Source organism: Mangifera indica, chromosome 16, assembly GCF_011075055.1.
Source record: "Mangifera indica cultivar Alphonso chromosome 16, CATAS_Mindica_2.1, whole genome shotgun sequence".
Lineage (NCBI taxonomy): Eukaryota > Viridiplantae > Streptophyta > Magnoliopsida > Sapindales > Anacardiaceae > Mangifera > Mangifera indica.
In genome coordinates this window covers 2,958,223-2,977,198 of record NC_058152.1, presented here as the reverse complement: position 1 = coordinate 2,977,198, position 18,976 = coordinate 2,958,223, and the positions used below count along the sequence as shown (strand labels likewise).

Below are 18,976 nucleotides of genomic sequence, written 5' to 3'. Positions count from 1 at the left end.
TAAATTTGATTTCCTTTTTCTTTTATAAACCCTAAAAACTAATAATTTTTTCTCAACACAAATTTTCAAAAACAATATTTTCCTTCCAAGATTTTCAATTTTTTAGATCTAATTTTTTCAACAACAAAGAGACTTATCCGACGACCTCCTGACAACATCTCTTCTTCTTTGACGCGTTCTCCTTCTAACACTATATGACATCATCATCGTCAAAGAATGAAGACGACTTGTCTTCGTCTCTAATGAAGATAAACTGTCTTCGTCCAGAGACAAAGATGAGGTCTTCGTTTTCTAACAATTATGAGGTTGCACAACGTCGAAAGAAGGACTTGTCAGAGAGGAAAAAACGTTGACTGGCGATCACCGAAGAAGTCTCTTCATCGTCAAAAAAATTGAATCTGAAAAATTGAAAACTCTAGGGAGGAAAATATTATTTTTGAAAATTTAGGTTAGGAAAATTGTTAGTTTTTAGAGTTTAAGGGGGAAAAATGATATAACTAAGGGATTCAATTAATTTTAACCACTCATGAATAGATAAATTAAATTTTCAAAGTAAAAAGAGGAAAAAATGTGAGAAAACATCATTCTTTTGGTATAGATTGGCTCACAGGCCTTATGTCTAGGCCTAAAGTCTGGTCTGAAAGGCTTATGGGCTGGATCCAACACGTTACAGTAGTAGACTGGAATATTTTCCCATGTCATGCGCTGGTCTGGCCAAATTAACACCACCAAGTTTAATTCATGGAAATGCAACACACCCATATAGACTTTTCTTTTTTTCCCTTCTCTAACGTCTGATAAAACTCTCGAATCTGATTAAAACATGTGTTAAATGATTGATATTATTAAATAAATTCATTATAACTTCACTATATTCCACTATTACATGGTTGAAGGCACTCGTCGCCTCCGGCATCAACATATGTTGGATTGTATTCAACCCTAATCTCGTTTGTCTAAGTATAGAAATAAAAACTCCTCCTCTCTGTATATAATCTTAATTAAGAGAAGAAAATCATAACCCAAACACAAACAAAAAATAATTAGCAAACAGAGACCCCCTTTAGAGTTAATGCAAAGTCCCTCCCTTTCTTTCTCTCATCCTTTCCTTCTTTCTCTCTATCTTAGTGAAAGAGGATTTTTTTTTTCTTTTTCTTTAATAAGAGTATTTTCATATTTTTTCTTTCTAAAATATAATGAAATTTACAAATAAAATATAACAAGAAGTAAAAATTTGTTAATTTTCAACTTTAATGGTTTCTCCTTAAAAATATTCACTTTGTATTGTGAAAGTGCTGATTGATTACAATTATATCTAAATATTATTTTTAAGCATTATCATCCTAATATAATTTTCTAAATTTTTTGTTCTATATTTATTTATGGTTTTATGGTAACCACATCTTACATTGAAAAAAAATAAATAACAAGATTAAAGGCTTTTAAAATTATAAATTTTTAAGAGTGTTTGTGATATTTTTTAAAATGATAATATGTTAATTTAAATTTTTTATTTTTTATTTTTATTTTTAAAAGACGTATCTTATGATACGATACACAATACAGAAAAATAAGTTTTTGATAAATGATACAATATATGATTCAAATACATGGTTTATATCATTTTCATAGCATCCGTGTTAAAGATACATCAACCACTTTTTCAAATATGATGTTGAAACTTCTCCATATTTTTTTCTTAACAGTTAATCTTGTATTTGTTAATGTCTAATCTTTCTGATTGTTTCCATATCCTCCCCAACTATGGTAATAGAAAAATCAGAAAAAAGAAATTCTCTAATGTCCAAGAATAGTGTATAAGCTTAGAGTTTTGACATTTAAATCAGGTGACACAATCTGTAAAAATTAACCATACAAGGGGTGTTACACCACGCCCTTGTATGGTTTCCCTGGTGATTATATAATACCTTGGGGTATGATCACCCTATCGATCACTCTGGGAGAAAGAAACCAGATGATCGAGATGACAAACTTCCTAGTAGTTTATTACCCTTCAACTTATAATGTTGTCACAGACCAGCCGTAATTATTAAAAAGCTTAAGAGTAGTTACTTCTGTGTATCACCTGACCATGAAATTCCCCATGCCCAACACAGCCAGGGGATCTCAATTAAACTTTCATTGATATTACAACAAGTCATCAAAGTAGCCTCAAAAAGAAAGAAGCAACTCTCGAATATGACGACATACCTTGGTTCAATCGAATATAAGATCGATCTTAGGGCCCAAGAAGGTGAGTCACCCTCTCGATTGATAGAAAACTGAAAGAAGTCCAAAGTGATATACAAGAGCCTACTGAACCCTCAGAATAGAGGGACCTTAGAAACAACTAGCAAAACAGTTGGACACATCCTTAAAGGAAAATTTTGACTGTAGTTGTCTGGACTCATGTTGACATGATAAAAGATCAGTCTGGAAGTTACGTGTCATCGGCTCAACATTAACTCCAAGATACACCCTATCCGACAAAAAAGACGAGCCATGGATGTTGAGCATTGCAACGCCTTGAAATAGTAAGTAGACAAAATCCTCTTTATTGGTTTCATTCGAGAATCCAATTACCTGACATGGTTAGCTAATCATGTCTTGGTTCTGAAACCCAACCGATCTAAACAAAGCATGTCCATGTCCCAAAGACAATTTTCCTTTGTCTAGCTTGAATAGATCAGCTCGTTGATGCGACCATTGGGCATGCGCTCCTTGGCTTCATTAACGCATACCCGGGGGACAGGTGTAGATTTCTAAACAAAGTATGTCTCATTTATATACTGTGTCTTTTCATACTCTTGCATCCGAATCTAATTAATTCGGTGTATTTCCTTACCAAGAGAGATCAATTCCATTTGACAATTGAGCTATAACAGCCATACTCATTATTCAATTCTCATGATTTACATAATAGGTGTTGGAAACAACATGTTATGGATGGACCCAATGATAATAAAGAGGTGAAAAAACATTTACTTAAGAGGTAAAAATAAAATAAATCACACCCAATTAATATGGATTTGTGCCGAAAGCTGTAGCAATTGCATTATAATTGAAAATTTCAAATGTCAATTCATTGATTACAAGTTGATTTTGCCAAAAACAAAAATTATTTTTACATCCCCACCACCAAAGCCCTGAAAATGTCTAATAATTTCACGTGAATGATAAATAATTAACCAGATTTTACCTCTTTATACCAATGCCCTCCTGGGACACTGCTTTTGATCGATAATGGCTTCAAATTAACCCAGATGCCTAAGAGGATGGAGCTCGAGATGATGAAGATGCAGTATTATTATGGCGGCAGAACTCAAAACTGTTCTCATCCATCTTCTCCAGCACAAAATGAGCCAGTGTTTCATAATGTTCAACCAGATTTTCTCTGCACAAAAACTCATCACCACACAATCTCTCCACCTTCCTGTAATAATCATGGACAAAAATATGCGTCTTTGGATTCCCACTCTTCTTGCTCCTCGCAAGGACTCCGGCCGTGAAGATCGGCGACATCCTTCCGGGCCCTCCCGGCCCTTCTCCTCTTGGCCCGTCGATCAATATCACATCCCAATCAACCTCATAAACATGGTTAGGCAAATCATTGAGCCCAAGTTTGCACTCTGAGAACAACAGATTTTGCACCGGCCTGCATTCATTTCGCACTTGTTCCTTCACCGAGGCGATGAGCTCTTTTGTTTCACTTATCTTGGTGGTGTATTGGACATCGAAAACATCAATCTCGGGATGCAACTCTTCAAAGTAGGCAGCGTAGTAGCGGTTCTCGTCGATGAAAACTGTGCGGCCATTGTGATTCAGCGCCTTCCACAGAAGGGTTTCTTGAGTGAGGCCAAAAACGAGAAAGTTACAGGGAGATGAGCACTTTCGGAGCGCATCAGAGATGGGTTTGAGCTCAGCGTGCGACATGCGGAAAGAATTGTTTGATCTCGATGCATAATGGAGAAGAGTGTTGATGACAGTTGTGGGCAATGGCGTATTGCCAAAAGTAGAAGAAACTAAAGAGTTTTTGGCCACCATGGTAGTTGCAGTGGTGGTTGTCTTAAGAGAAATTGACTCTCTTGTGTAAATAAGAGTGAGAAGAAAAGCAATGGTGAAGAATGATACAAAAGCAAGCAGCCATAGACGATTAGAGGTTCCTTGTTTTTGGATGTAAGGGTGGAGAAGAATCAGCTTTGTGTTGCTGTTATTGTTCTTCATTTTTTTTTTCTTTTTACCAGAGAAAATCTGATGGGATTGAGAAAGAGGGTTAGATTTTAAAGTAAGGAGATATGAAATTAGCAGAGGTTGAAGGTGACATTACAATAACCTAAATTATTATTCTAGATACCAAAATGGTAGCATTTGAAAAAATTCTCTTAATTTAGTATTACTTTATTTGTTTCATGCAATCCTGATTGAGCAGTTTAGGTTAATTCATCGACAAGGATTGTTTAAAGTGACATAACAGCATGTGGATTGGGAGGAGAAAATTAAACCTAATCCGAATTAAAATCATAAAAAAATATTTTAACGTTAACCAATTTTTAAAATTCGAATTAACTTAAAATGACCAAAATTAGCCCTCTATTGTTTTTACTCTTGAAAGTATTTTTAACGTTTTAATTTCTCCATCAAATTATCACAATTTAATATTAATAAAACATACAATATAATTGTTTGTCTGGTTTACAAATGTCTAAAAAATTAGATACCAAAATCTTTAAAACACGTAATAATCTTACTAATCAAATCGCATTCTTATTATCAAATAATAAAATAAAATATTTAATTAAAAAACAAGAATAATATAAGTAACTACAACTATATACAATCTGTTAACATTTCAAATGTTGATGATAAGATTCAACTATATATAATCTGTAAAAATTTCAAATATTAATGATACTCACCCTTCAATATTTTTTTAATTTACCTATAATAAACTTTATTAAAATAATATTTCTTTAAAGGTTAGTTTAGGTTACCTTCGTGTCAACTCTGACACGATTGAATTTAGTTTCGAATCAGATAAAGTTAACCCAAAATAAATTTTGTATGAAAAACTTCATCATAACTTAATTTTTTTCGTATTATGTCATATCAAATTATCCGACCATGTTAAAAATTAACAAAATATGGTGGTTGGGTTGGAGCTGTTGAAAGCAGGGGCAGCTGGTAAAGTTTCAGCGACCCCATAACTAATTACAGGCCATCAGTCGCTTTTCCTTGCTCCATATAGGTTTATTTCTCACGTTACCCATTAAAATATACAACATTTCTTCAATAATTAGCTTCCATTGAAGGAGACAATCCACCTAAAAAGGACTCCAAAATGTCAAACTTTGATTTGATTGTATGATAATTAGTAGGTTTGTTTCTCTATTTTATTTAACTTAATTACATAATTAAGACATACATACTAGCAATTAGAGAAGTAAACTGGGGTGGGTTTGGAAAGAGTCTATTCAGGTTTTGTACACGCACTTACTTCCAATTTAAGGCAGTTGTTTAATTGTAGACACCTGCCAACTAGGAGGTGGATACAAATCAAGCTCAGTCTAAACATCATTTAACTCAAATTTGTTTAAATAAAAAATATCACGGCTTAAGTTTGTTGAATCAATATTAAATTGAATCATGAACTAAGTCTGAACTAGATCAAGCCATTTATTAAGCTCGCAAGCCAAATCTCGTCAAATCTCCTAACTTGAATTTGATCCAAAGTTGAATGAAACTAATTTGAACTGAATCAAATCGAAATGAGCTAACTTACAAACCCGAGTTAACCTGGTTCGGGTCCAACACTACTACCAACCTAGAATCTAATTAAAATACTGCATATAATTGTGAAAATTTTTGTTAGGAAAATACACTTTTGTTCTATTTCACACGCGGAATGAATAAATTTTATAACTTTATTTGAAATTTAATCCTTATATATATATATATATATATATATTATATCTTCTTGTAATGTGATTCAAGGTTGATCCGCAACTAGTCATAATTTCATATTATAAAGGCCAAAAGACTTGTGCCTATACAAGGTATAGTGAAATCACAAAATCCCATTTTCTAAGTTTTAAAAACTTAAACACTTATTCATTAGTCAATTTTCATTAAAAATCTGAATTATTAAAAAAAATTAAAAAAAAAATTTTATCACATTTTTTTCTCTAGATTTAGAAAACTCACAATTTTCTTCTACCTAAGATTTGAAAAGTGACAAAAATTTTTAAACCTAAAAAGAAAAATATGATAGAACTTTTATTTTTTAATTTTTTTTTAATAAATAACAGTTTTACCCTTAACCCTAATTGAAAAAACTTTCTAAAAATTTGCTTATAAATGAGTGTTTGAGTTTTTAAAAGTTAGAGGATAAGATTTTAAGATCTCACTACATCTTAGGGTTGAATAAGTCTTTCGGCCTATTATAAAAGTAAAACCCAATGAGCTTATACAATTTTGAATGACCCAAATTCTTCAATGGGTCTAGGTAGATCTCATTAATGTCACATTTTGTAGTTATAGAAAATAAGAATTTGAATCCATTATAAGTTGGTGTAGATGTATTTTGGATAGATGTTACTTTCATAAAATTCACATTAAATTGGTGTAGACTAGGTTTGAAATGGTAAAATTATTCTCAATTAACATCAAGTTGCTACAATTTATACTAAAACGAGTTTGCAACCAAATGTTGTGGTGTGACAATCTCACAAGAATGTGATACTCATAAATAGGTAGTAAATCACATTTTCTCAACCAAGGTTTGGCCTCAAAACCTTTTTCTACTTTAGATAATATAAACAACACTTTCTCACCCTAAATCAATCTCTGTTAGAAAAACTAATGATGTGAGGGCAAAAAGGTAATTTTATCATCCATAAATTTTAAAAAAATAAAAAGATCTATTTTATATGTCATATCTATAAATTTTAACAATGACGTCTTAACCTTTAACAAGTTTGAAAACTTAGATTTAAAGATTATGTAAGCATTCACGTATAAATATGAAAATTAAAAAATTTTGTTAAGTCATTAAAGTTAAACTTGTTTAAGAAAGAATATATTTAAGGCCAAAAGACTCGTTCCCACCCAAGGTTTAATGTAAATCTAAACTTTTACCTGTTAACTTTTAAAAACTCAAAGTTTTACTTATAAGCCTAATTATGTAAAATTTTCAATTAGATATTATGGTAAAATTGTTATTGTAACAATAATATTAAAAAATATATAATATATTATATTCTTCTAAGTTTTAAAAATTAACAAATTTACTCATACCTAAAGTTTTCTAATTTTGAAAAGCCATATTTTCTCTCTCCCAAAACCTAGGGTTTTTTTTCTTTACCTCTTTAGTCACCATTTCCAGTGTCGATGACCTCATTTTTCCACTCTAAACTGTCATTAGTGCTAATTGTCACATTCCCCCCCCCCCCCCTTCAAAATTGTTGTTTAGATGATTCGTTTGGATTTGAAGAATTGTCTAGACGTATCATTATCCAAATGAATCGTCTAGACTATGATTTAAGGTGGTAAAATGTGACAATCAGTACCAACGATAGTTTAGAGTGGAAAGAGAAGGTTACGAGTACAAAAAATGATGACTAGAAAGGTGAAAAAAAAAACCTTGAGTTTTGGGAGGAAAATATAACTTTTTTAAAAATAGAAAACTTAAACATGAGTAAAATTGTTATATTTAAAACCTTGGGGGGGGGGGGGGAATATAATAAATTTTATATATTATTTTTAAAATAATAATTTCACTTTTATATCAAAATAAAATGAAGATTTTAATAAAATTTAACTTATAGGTAAAATTTTGGGTTTTTAAAAATTATCAGGTGAAAGTTATAATTACACCAAACCTTGGGTGGGAACAAGTCTTTTGGCCTGTATTTAAAAGTGAGTTTTAAAATCGCTTACCGAACCATAATAAGAGAGGCAAAATCAAATTGCTATTCAATAAAAAGTGTAGAGAATTCCAGAATTAAAGAAGGCTTTCGTAAAAAGCTTTGGGCTTTGCCGACGGAGTCAACGAGATGTTGTTAGCAGTCGGGAAAGCATCAGCCTACTTTGGTAAAATATGAGATAAAAGGCAGAAAGGTGTTGGCAAGTTACTTAAAAAGAAGGGACGGATAAGAAGGGTTTTCTAAAAGATGAGAAGATCCTATCTTTCTTCCTTCCATCAACACAAACATTAACGTCACCATTCACCAACCCAACTCAATTGCTAAAGGCAAGGCAAAATTCCCAATTCAAACCAGTCCACATCCTTCTCATGAGACACTTAATCATGATTGCCTTCAGCTCACCTTTGCCTTTTCTTTTTTGTTTTTTTGACACTAATTGCGAGAGAAGGGTAATCAGCATTTTATTAGTGTTTTTAAATGTTTTGCTGAGAAGCATTTTTGTTCCGGTGCTTGCCAGGCCTTTTAAAGCCAAAAAGAAAATTACGTTTTCATATTTCTGTCCAGCTGTCAAGCATCAAAATAAAATATTAATGGTCTTTTAAAAATAATTTTGTCTATTTAAAATGTAAATTTTGAGATAAATAGAAACCATCTAATAATTATCCCTTTTGTTTTCAATTAAAAGGATAAATTTTTTTTATCTTTTATTAAAATAATCAAACTTGTATTCAGTTAAGCAAAATTTGGTTTAAACACTAACATTCTAAAAAATTTTTAAAAAATTAATAATATAAAATTTTGTTTTAATTTATAATATAATATGATATAATTCTTGATTAACATGAATAATTTTAGAGTTATGCACATAATTGTAATCTACAAAAATTTGAAATTAACCGTTTACCCGAATTTATTTTCATATAAACCACAAAACTCACCCAAATTTTGGGGTTTCTTTTTTTTAAAAAAAAAAAATCTATATTGTTCATTTAAATTTCTCTAATTATAATGATGTTATATTGAAATAAAAGGAAATTGTTTTTTACCATTGTCCTTGTATTTTTTTTGTTGAAGATGAATATTAGTTCTCATTGAGTTTTTCTTGTTTTAGGTATGTTTTGTTAATTTTTAGAAAAGAAAAAATTTGAATAATGGATATAATTTGAGGCTTTGTGGTTGCAAATGACAACATTAGCGCACAAAAATTGTTCACATCAAACATACCGAAATGACCACATTAACATTTTTAACCGAAAAACTGTCATGTCATTTATATTTAATATTGTTTAAAGTCAATTCATAGTTGATATTTTAATGGAAAATAATGAAAGTATAACTCATTTAATAGAAAATTCTTATAGTTAAATCTCTTTGATAAAAAATTCATTGCTTTTAGGCCAAAAGATATATTTCCATCAAAGGTTTATTACAAACCCAAATTGATATTCGATAAGTATAAAAAATTCAAACTCTTATCTATAAACTGTTAAAATTAATAAAAAATATTTTGTTTAAAAAAAATTATTTAATTAATAATATATTAAAAATAATAGGTTTCGCATTTTCCGGCTCCTTCTTCCAGTCTCTCCCTTCTTCACTTTCTCTGGCGGGCCTTGAATGCGATAGTAGGCCCATTATTGTTTTCTTTTCTCTGGGCGAATCAACTTCCATCTGAGATGAATTTTGATAGCATGCTTAAACTTTAGCACCAATCGCCAAGAGCAGTGTACGATTAACGGCAGTGGCTGTTTGACCGCAAAATTGGATAGGACCTGGAAATAAAATCCATAAAAGCGCATTAAGTATGAACAACAAAGCCATAAACTGAGGCAAAATGATTGAAACTAGGTATCAAATTCAGGACCAACCAGGACTAAGGTAGTGATTTTTGAGCGCCCACTCGTCCCGCAAGGATGCAAATTTTTTAAATGGAGCACCTGAAAAATCATTTATTAGAAGCAAACCATTACTCGGCGGTGGAGATTGAAGGAGCTAATGCCATATAAACACAAGTGAAAGTCTCACCTTCAAGTTCCACCATGGCCTTCTTGATCACAGGCTTGAACTTACCTGCAAAGTGAATTAAGTTACACAATGAGCAGAGGAAAAAAAGTGTCTGAAGATGAAGTACGAAAAAAAAAAAAAAAAAAGGTAGAAACACCATATAATATAGCCCGAAACATTTTCTTTTTCAGAAAAACTTTTTGTCCCGCCAGGATTACGATACGATATTATTAACACATGAAAAGTAAGATATTTCAGAGAGATTATAAATATAGCATATTCTTTGATATATGCTTCCTAAGGAGACAAAGGGAAAGTTTCACATACCATGTCTCTTCTCCACATCCATTAAGGAGGTCAGAGCAGTTCCACCTACAGTCCATTGATCAACTGGAGCACTCAAATTTCCAACTGGATATATCACCAAAAGCACATACCATACAGTTAACTAGGTTATTAAATTGCAAGGTGTCACAGTTAAATACAGACTAACACTGCTTAAGGGGTATCAAGAGCAAGTTGAGAAGACAGGATGAAGGACGAGAGTGGTTCTACAGTAGATTAAAGCGAGGAGGTTAAAAGTACCAACCAATGATATCAAGCCAGTTTTCCTGCTATGAAAAAGAGCTCTGGCAGCATAACCCAGTGCATAATGGTAGGAAGCATCAAAATTTGTTGGCAAACCACATCTTCTTTCATATCTGCATATATGAAATACACAGTGGTTTTCAACTAATGGAAAGAATGCAAAGTTTAAAGTAAGTTTCTTTTGTGTATAACACTGTCAAATATGTAGAGACTGAAGCTCGTCGTTAACATATACTCTCTCTATTGGCTCAGTTCATCAACTTACACTAGAGCCCCAATATAACAGTACTAATTTTTAGAGCTAGAGACTCAAAAGGATCTTATAGGGTAAGCATATTAAATACCCAAAAAAGTGGGACTGCCCTTTAAATTTCCCTTTGTACGCACCTTCCTTCTTCCTCTTCCCCAACTCAGTGTCAACCATTTCCATCAGCATTTTTTCTGTCTCTATCTTAGCAACCTACCAGAGGAAAGAGATACAAGATAAACAAAAGCTGGAAAATCATCAGCGCAAATTATACACAAAAAGAGCAATATAGAGTTAAATACCAGACCTCCCCTGAGGTTTCAACATTTCACAGGCACATAGAAAAGATCATTAGGTTACACAAACACCCCTTTCTTTAAACTTCCGTCAGGAATCCATTGTGCTAATTTCACTTACACCCCTCCAACATTAGAAACGGACAGTTGCTCCCTATAATTAACCATTTATGCTCCCTACAGTCAACCTTTTGTGTTAAAATTTATGCTCCACCATTCTTACATTATCAAAACCACTGTCTCTTTAAAAAAAATAATAATAATAATAATAACAATAATTGTAGTTAAGGGGTTTAAGTAACAAAATCAAGGGGTTCATGTCATTTTTATATGCTTCAGGGGGTGTAAAGAAAGTGAGACGTACAGCAGTTAAATGAGTGGAGTGTTTTCTATGCACCGTGAAATGTTGAAACATCAGTGGAGTACGTACCTGGACATTTCCATGGGAATCTCTTTCAAGCATCAATTGTTCTTGAATAGCTTGAGGTAAAAACTCAAAAAGCTGTGCAGACTGACCAGTGAGTTTCTTTTTCCATTGCCCATTTTCATCAAAAACTTCACGGGCTAGAACATCATTTAATTCTACAATAAGCTGCTGCACCTGCAAATCCAGTATCATTGTGGTACATGACAAAGAACCATTCAGGAATTAGTGTGTATATAATTTGACTACTAGAATCACAACTGTACAGGAAAAAGGAGTAAAAAACAGAAAGGTACACTATACGATTAAGAGAAGTACCTCAGGAATAAAATCATTTAGACCTTCTGAAATAAGTATGACACCATAGTTGTAACCAAGTTCAGCACGTTTACAGATTATATCTACAATGTAGTCTCTGACATTTTTCAGTATTTGCTTCTTGGCAGCAACCTGCAGAAAAAAATAGACTAGGCAAAGGAAGAATTGTAAAAATAAATAAGATGTCCCAAGTCATAAACTACAGATCTTTCTTACATTTGCTAAATTGTTTAAAAATGTCAGGTGCTTAAATCTATGAAGTATCTCTGAATATATTTGACCTGTTATGCATTTTCATTCAATAGAAACACAATGGAATATCCATGGAAAGTGATGCCAGTGTGCATGTGTTCTATTGCTTCAAACAGTGGCCAAGAAACGAGCTTTTCACTTGATTTTCTCAGTGACTGGGGATAGGAAGATAAAGTCCAAAAAACTTATCACGGTTGTGCCAGAGATACATAATTCCACTAATTGTTCATAAAGATAAAGAAAATGTCATAATGCTAGAGCTGCAAGAAGTTTATTAAAAACATGAGAATCTTAACCAAGCAAGTCATTTAGTTTTGCGAGAACACAAAAAGTTACCTCTTCTCCAATAATGGTAATGTTTGGTTGAGTTTGCAATGCACACTCAAGAGTAATATGTGAAGTGGCACACCCCGTAAGCTGTACAACTGTAGACAAATTAAATATTACCCATAAATTTCCTCAAAAAATAAAATTGAAGGAGAATGATCATTTTTTGTACTTAAAGCAGAATCAGAATCAAGTCACAAATACTTACAATGATAATATTTTCCAGTTGACCGGCATCTATCATAACATTTCCAATCATTTCAGCATATATCTGTATAATACAAGACATGATACACTTGTTTGAAACTGTGTTATTCTGACAACTTATACACAATAAGAGACTCTGACTGCAATCATTTCCAATCACCAACTGGAAGAAGTTTGCAATGTTCAATATGATCCAGTTGCCCTATTTGAACAGCGTACATATAAGAATGCATGATAGCAACCTTTCATAAAACTAATTAGTAGAATGATTTTTCAAAAAAACATAGAAACATGATAATATGACTCATAAACCTTTGCTTTAACAGATTGATCATATTTACGCAAGTACATATCAAGAAAAAAAAGGGACATATTAATCAATATTTGTAAAATTGTAATATGATACCATTAAAGGTTGAAATATGAATGATAAAAGTTTAATTGCAAAATCTGCATGCGCAGCACTCACCCTGCACACTGTATCAAATCCAAAGCTTGTGGGAATCTCTTTGCACTTCAAGTCACCATCAATGGTTTTTGGACAGCCGATCACCCGAATTTTAAGATTTTTACCCCTGATACACACATAAGATTAATGCCAATACATGGAAGTAATCAATAATACAGCTACCAAAAAAAAAAAAGGTTATCTCATTTCTCATCTTTATTTAAATAATAAAATTATTTTTACAAACAAATTGTATAAACTTATTTATACAAACTAAAGAGGTAGGTTGTGATTGGGTAATGTGATTATTTACTTTTTCTCTCACTTCAAAATGACTCAACTAAATACTACTATAATAGGTTGTATGAATAAATTTATATAATTTATTTGAATATAAGTATTTTTTTTATATAAATGACTCCCCAAAAATAAAAACAATAAAACTAGGTACACTTACTTTGAGTACACAAATTGATATACATTTATATGTATTATAATGCGATTACATACCCATATATGTACCCAAAATGAGTAAACATAATATTGCTCAAATAAAAATTACATTCATAAAATACCATTGCTAGCGTACAATAAGTAAATCTCAAAAAAAGGAACATATACTGAATAAACATTTTAACACACCTGAAGTTTTCAGCAAGGAGGCAAGCATTCATGTTTGAGTCATCGCCACCAATAATCACAGCTGTTTCTTCAGCTTGTTGAAACTGAAAATAAAGCCCATCATAGTCCACCACTCTATACAAATAAATACTCGAAACAATCATTCAAACATGCAATCATCAAGCTAACAGTCTCACCTGCTCTGGAGTTTCAATCTTATCTCTCCCACTGCAAATCACATCAAAACCACCCTGGAGAAATATATTACAAACAATTTAGAATGATATACCTAGCATGTAATGTTAACAAGCAAGTTGACAATTACTTCTACTTGGACAAAACTTACGACAAATGCTTAAATTCAACAATTATTAATTTCAATAAAACCACCACACACATTTTCTGCTTTTCTATATTAATATTCTTATAAAAACTATTTGAACATACCATTTATTCGAAACAAAATACTGAAAATGTAAACAGTTTATTACCACATCAATACACAATCAAATTTTAATTGCACAGATTGTGATACAATGTATCAATCCAGGTCTAACTATTACATTAGTTTCGCCAAATATAACTTATCTAACAGGCATTATAATCATACACTCAATAGAAACTACCGTAACTGGTTTCTGTAAGGATAAATATAATCGGAAGCCGATTCAATGTATTTTCCCTTCATGACCCCCGCTGGACCTCCCTGAATCCAAACAATACACTACCTTTCACGCGATCCTGCAAGTAATCTACCAAGGATAGACGAAAGTCACGTTTTCAAACTTCATTACACGCAAATAATGTATCAAAACTAGAGTTTCTTACAGATCCTCGCCGAAAATCCCTGAGATCACATTGTGTCCACCTGGTGCCTGTCCTCCGGACGAAACGACACCGATATTCAACTTCTGATCCGCTGGCAGTTTATCGACGTCGTTTGGAACCAGCCTTGCCGACGGTTGCCCGAACAGATTCAGAAACAGCTTCTTAATCTCATCTGTGAAATTAAAACAATGAAACACGTTAAAAAACGTCTTCATTAATGTTAACGATGAATATTTTGACAAACAAGAATGACCTCGATCGCGGCGGCTGAGCTGGCGGGACCGTCGACGATTTTGAAAGGATTACGGAGAACGGAAGGAAGTGGAAGCGCGCGGTCGATACGACTCGTTTGAACTTCACTGTAGACTGAAGCCACGCGGCCACTGACCTGACCGGACTTGACGGGAGTGAAATCGCAGTTTGAAACCAACGGAGGAGACATGATAGATTTGTGCGGGCTTTTTAGTGTGGCCGCGACCACGAATCAGTTTAAATACATAAGGATGAATAGGGAAGATAATGTCTTTTCACTATTTCGTTACTCGGACTCTCCTCCCTGGTGCGATCTTTGCCCATTGGATTTGAGGATAGGATTGGGATTTTGAAAATATTGGCGGCAAAATCGAATCAATTTGTTTACCTTTCTTAACTTTGCATAATTACACACCATCCCCTCTATTTTATGAATTATTATGACCTCCCTCATCGAAGGACTGTTCAACCGGGAAAATTTGATTTGAGTCCTATAATATTAAATAGATCAAAAGACTTATTCCCATCCAAGGTTTAGTACAAATCTGAACTTCTACCTACTAACTTTTGAAAATTTACATATTTATCCATATTTAAATCTTATTTTTATTATCAAGAGTAAAATTATTATTTAAAATTTTTTATTTAAACTCATATTTCAGAAATATTGTAAGTTTTAAAATTTTTATTTTTATCCTCTAACCTCATATTTTTAGGTTTTTAAAACTGACTCCCCCCCCCCCCCCCCCCAAATATAAGTTTGAAACTCTCATATTTTTTTCATATACAACCATCCCTCTAGCTTTCTCAAAAATCTCAATTTCACCCCATCTACTTCAATTTCCAAAACGTTATTCTTCAGCAACCATTCGTTGGAGATGAGTGGACAAGAAGCAAAGAAGATCTTTGATGAGAAGACGGAAGACCAACGACTTCAATGAGAAGATGTGGAGATCTTTGACCACTTCAACAATGGGTGGACAAGAAGACTTGTAGATCTTCACGACTTCGACAGTGGTGACTAGAAAACCCTAGAGGAAAATATTGATTTTCAAACTTTGGATAGAAGAAAATTTGTTCAGTTTTTTAAACTTAAGAGGGGAAATACAACTTTTCAAAGTTTAATCCTGAGAAAAATTTTTAGTTTTTAAGGTTTAAAAGTAAAAATTGTAAAAATTTTTAGAACTAACAAATTTGATTAACTTTAATAGTTCATAATGAGACTTTGGGCTTTTAAAAATTGATGGGTGATAGTTTGGAATTACATCAAACCTTGGGTGAGAATAAGTTTTTTGGCATTTGGTTTTTGTAACCTTAAAATTTTTTTGACAATTTAAGGAATTTATAGTCTAATAAAACAGTTGTATATTAGCATCTCCAATTAATATAGGATGTCCATACATACTCAACATTTCTCTTACGTTTTGCCGATGTAAGATTTACCTGAGGATATTACAATATAACCTAATTTTGTGTAAATCCAAATAATTGTTTATTTCTAATTCACTTAATTATAAGTTATTAATAATATTTTATCTTTATTATACTTTCATAATTTTTATCTTATATATACTTTCAGTCATATAATATTAATATTGTACTATTTTGCTTTTTGTAATTAGAATTTTTTATCTATAAGGCATGACACATAAGGATCTTTAATATATAAACACATTATTCATTTACCACTTTTGTTTATGTGTTTATTGTCTCATAAGCATAGAGAATAAGTTATAATATCTTTTTCAATGAATATGTGCCACTTAGCTTTATCTTTATCGATGACTAAACATATCGATTGACCTACTATTAAAATATTGTACACTTTAGATATATCACAGTTTAGTTTTTAAACTTTGTAATTCAAAACACGTTTTAATAGTGCAAAAGTTCATAAACTACAAAAACTAATATTATTTTAACATTCTTAAGTGATGTGAGATACTCATACATATCTAACATCTTTGTAATGTTTTGTCAATAAAAGATTTGTCTTGGAATATAACAATATAACCCAATTTTGGGTAAATTTAATAATTGTTTATTTCTAATTTGTTAGATTATAAAAGTTATCAATTATAATTTATCTTTATTATATTTTCATCATCTTTTGTCTAGTATATATTTCAATCAAATTATGTTGATATTATACTATTTTATTTTTTATAATTAGAATCAGTGACCATTTTGTATATAAGAAATGACGCATAAGATCCTTGATATACAAACACAGTTATTCATTTACTACTTTTGCTTTATTTATGGGTTTCTGTTTAATATCTGACAGACATGGAAATAAGTTATAACATCTTTCTCAATGAATACGTACCATTTAGTTTTATCTTTATCACAGAATAAGTATATCAAATGATCTATTATTAAGATATTGTTAACTTTAAACACATAATCCTCTGCAATTTAGTTTTTAGGCTTTACAACTCAGAATGAATTTTGACAATTTAAGCATCAATATACTAATAAATCAACAATATTGAATGTACAATAATACATAATATTTCCTTATATTTTATCGATATGAGATTTGTCTTTGTATGTTAACTTAACCCAATTTTGGGTAAATCTGAATAACTATATATTTCAAATTCATTTGATTATAAATTATCAATCATTTTTATCTTTATTATATTTTTATCATTGTAAAATAAGAATGAGTTTTATTTTTATTATATTCTTACTCCTAAAATACACAATTTAAGGAGTTTATAGTTAATAAAACAGTTTTATATTAGCATCTCCAATTAATATAGGATGTCCATACATACTTAACATCTTTCTTATATTTTGTCAATGTACGATTTATCTTGGATGTTACAATATAACCTAATTTTGTGTAAACCCAAATAAATGTTTATTTCTAATTCATTTAATTATAAGTTATTAATAAAATTTTACCTTTATTATATTTTTGTAATCTTTTATCTTATATATACTTTCAGTCATAATAATATAATATTGTACTATTTTGCTTTTTGTAATTAGAATTTTTTACCTATAAGGCATAACACGTAAGGATCTTGAATATAAAACACATTATTCATTTATCACCTTTGTTTATGTGTTTGTGTTTATTGTCTCACAAGCATGAAGAATAAGTTATAATATCTTCTTCAATGAATATGTGTCACTTACTTTATATAATGATTATGAATAAACATATCGACTAACCCATTATTAAGATATTATACATTTTAGATATATCACAGTTTAGTTTTTAAAACTTTGCAATTAAAAACACATTTCAATAGTGCAAAAGTTCATAGACTACAAAAAACTAATCTTGTTTTAGCATTCTCGAGTGATGTGAGATGCTCATACATATCTAACGTCTTTATCATATTTTGTCAATGAAAGATTTGTCTTGGAATGTAACAACGTAATCCAATTTTTGGGTAAATTTAATAATTGTTTATTTCTAATTCGTTAAATTATAAAGTTATCAATTATAATTTATCTTTATTATGCTTTTATCATCTTTTGTCTAGTATATACTTTCAATCAAATTATGTTGATATTGTACTATTTTGCTTCTTTTAACTAGAATCGATGTCCATTTTGTATATAAAACATGACGCATAAGATCCTTGATATACAAACACATTATTCATTTACTATTTTTGCTTTATTTATGGGTTTGTGTTTTAATATCTGACAGACATGGAGAATAAGTTATAACATTTTCTCAGTGAATATGCATCATTTAGCTTTCTCTTATCACAGAATAAGTATTATCAACTGATCTATTATTAAGATATTGTTAACTTTAAACATATAATCCTCCACAATTTAGTTTGTAGGCTTTTACAACTTAGAATGAATTTTGACAATTTAAGCATCGATATACAAAAAATCAACAATATTGAATGTACAATAATACCTAATATTTCTCTTATATTTTTATCGATGTGAGATTTGTCTTAAGATGTAACTTAACCCAATTTTGGGTAATCTGAATAAGTATATATTTCTAATTCATTTGATTAATAAATAATCAATCATTTTTATCTTTATTATATTTTTTATCATGTAAAATAAGAATGAGTTTTATTTTTATTATATTCTTACTCTTAGTATAATAAGCTTTATCAATTAATTAAGTAAAGTAATGATACTTCTTCTTCTCTTCATTACAAAGATAAAACTAGTCTCTCTATAAGAAAGTACACAAAAACATATAGCTTATTAGATCCCAAAGAACACCAAACAATTATTATTCTCTTAACT

The 18,976-nt window shown here is 31.0% G+C and overlaps 3 protein-coding genes and 1 long non-coding RNA gene across 4 annotated transcripts; all 4 read right to left on the bottom strand.

Annotated features, from left to right (window-relative positions):
* Positions 1 to 3,028: 3,028 nt before the first annotated feature.
* On the bottom strand, positions 3,029 to 4,290 carry LOC123198719 (protein IRX15-LIKE-like). Its single transcript, XM_044613481.1, has one exon. It carries the CDS (start codon positions 4,222 to 4,224, stop codon positions 3,268 to 3,270), a length of 957 nt encoding a protein of 318 aa, XP_044469416.1. The 5' UTR covers positions 4,225 to 4,290; the 3' UTR covers positions 3,029 to 3,267.
* A 5,037-nt stretch (positions 4,291 to 9,327) lies between these two features.
* On the bottom strand, positions 9,328 to 11,940 carry LOC123199583 (pyrophosphate--fructose 6-phosphate 1-phosphotransferase subunit beta-like; the record flags this gene model as incomplete). Its single annotated transcript, XM_044614615.1, has 8 exons — positions 9,328 to 9,694; positions 9,791 to 9,859; positions 9,948 to 9,992; positions 10,254 to 10,337; positions 10,512 to 10,627; positions 10,859 to 10,974; positions 11,488 to 11,658; positions 11,800 to 11,940. Coding segments are annotated over 8 exons (819 nt in total), but the record flags the coding sequence as incomplete, so codon positions are not given.
* A 51-nt stretch (positions 11,941 to 11,991) lies between these two features.
* LOC123198722 lies at positions 11,992 to 13,158 on the bottom strand. Its single transcript, XR_006498123.1, has 3 exons — positions 13,055 to 13,158; positions 12,587 to 12,649; positions 11,992 to 12,476 (listed from the first exon to the last, which is right to left on the bottom strand). It is a non-coding gene; the product is annotated as an uncharacterized LOC123198722 (long non-coding RNA).
* A 1,320-nt stretch (positions 13,159 to 14,478) lies between these two features.
* On the bottom strand, positions 14,479 to 14,924 carry LOC123199582 (pyrophosphate--fructose 6-phosphate 1-phosphotransferase subunit beta-like). The gene is made up of 2 exons (XM_044614614.1): positions 14,708 to 14,924; positions 14,479 to 14,654 (listed from the first exon to the last, which is right to left on the bottom strand). The coding sequence occupies exons 1-2, from the start codon at positions 14,922 to 14,924 to the stop codon at positions 14,479 to 14,481; spliced, it is 393 nt and encodes a 130-aa protein (XP_044470549.1).
* Between the last annotated feature and the right edge of the window lie 4,052 nt (positions 14,925 to 18,976).

Bases quoted from the DNA above. Each gene is read 5' to 3' on its own strand.
- LOC123199582 (XM_044614614.1), bottom strand. From the start codon at position 14,924: ATGTCTCCTCCGTTGGTTTCAAACTGCGATTTCACTCCCGTCAAGTCC. The intron at 14,655-14,707 runs GTTAACATTAAT...TTAATTTCACAG, and splicing joins TGTTTGTCAAAATATTCATC to ATGAGATTAAGAAGCTGTTT.
- LOC123198719 (XM_044613481.1), bottom strand. From the start codon at position 4,224: ATGAAGAACAATAACAGCAACACAAAGCTGATTCTTCTCCACCCTTAC.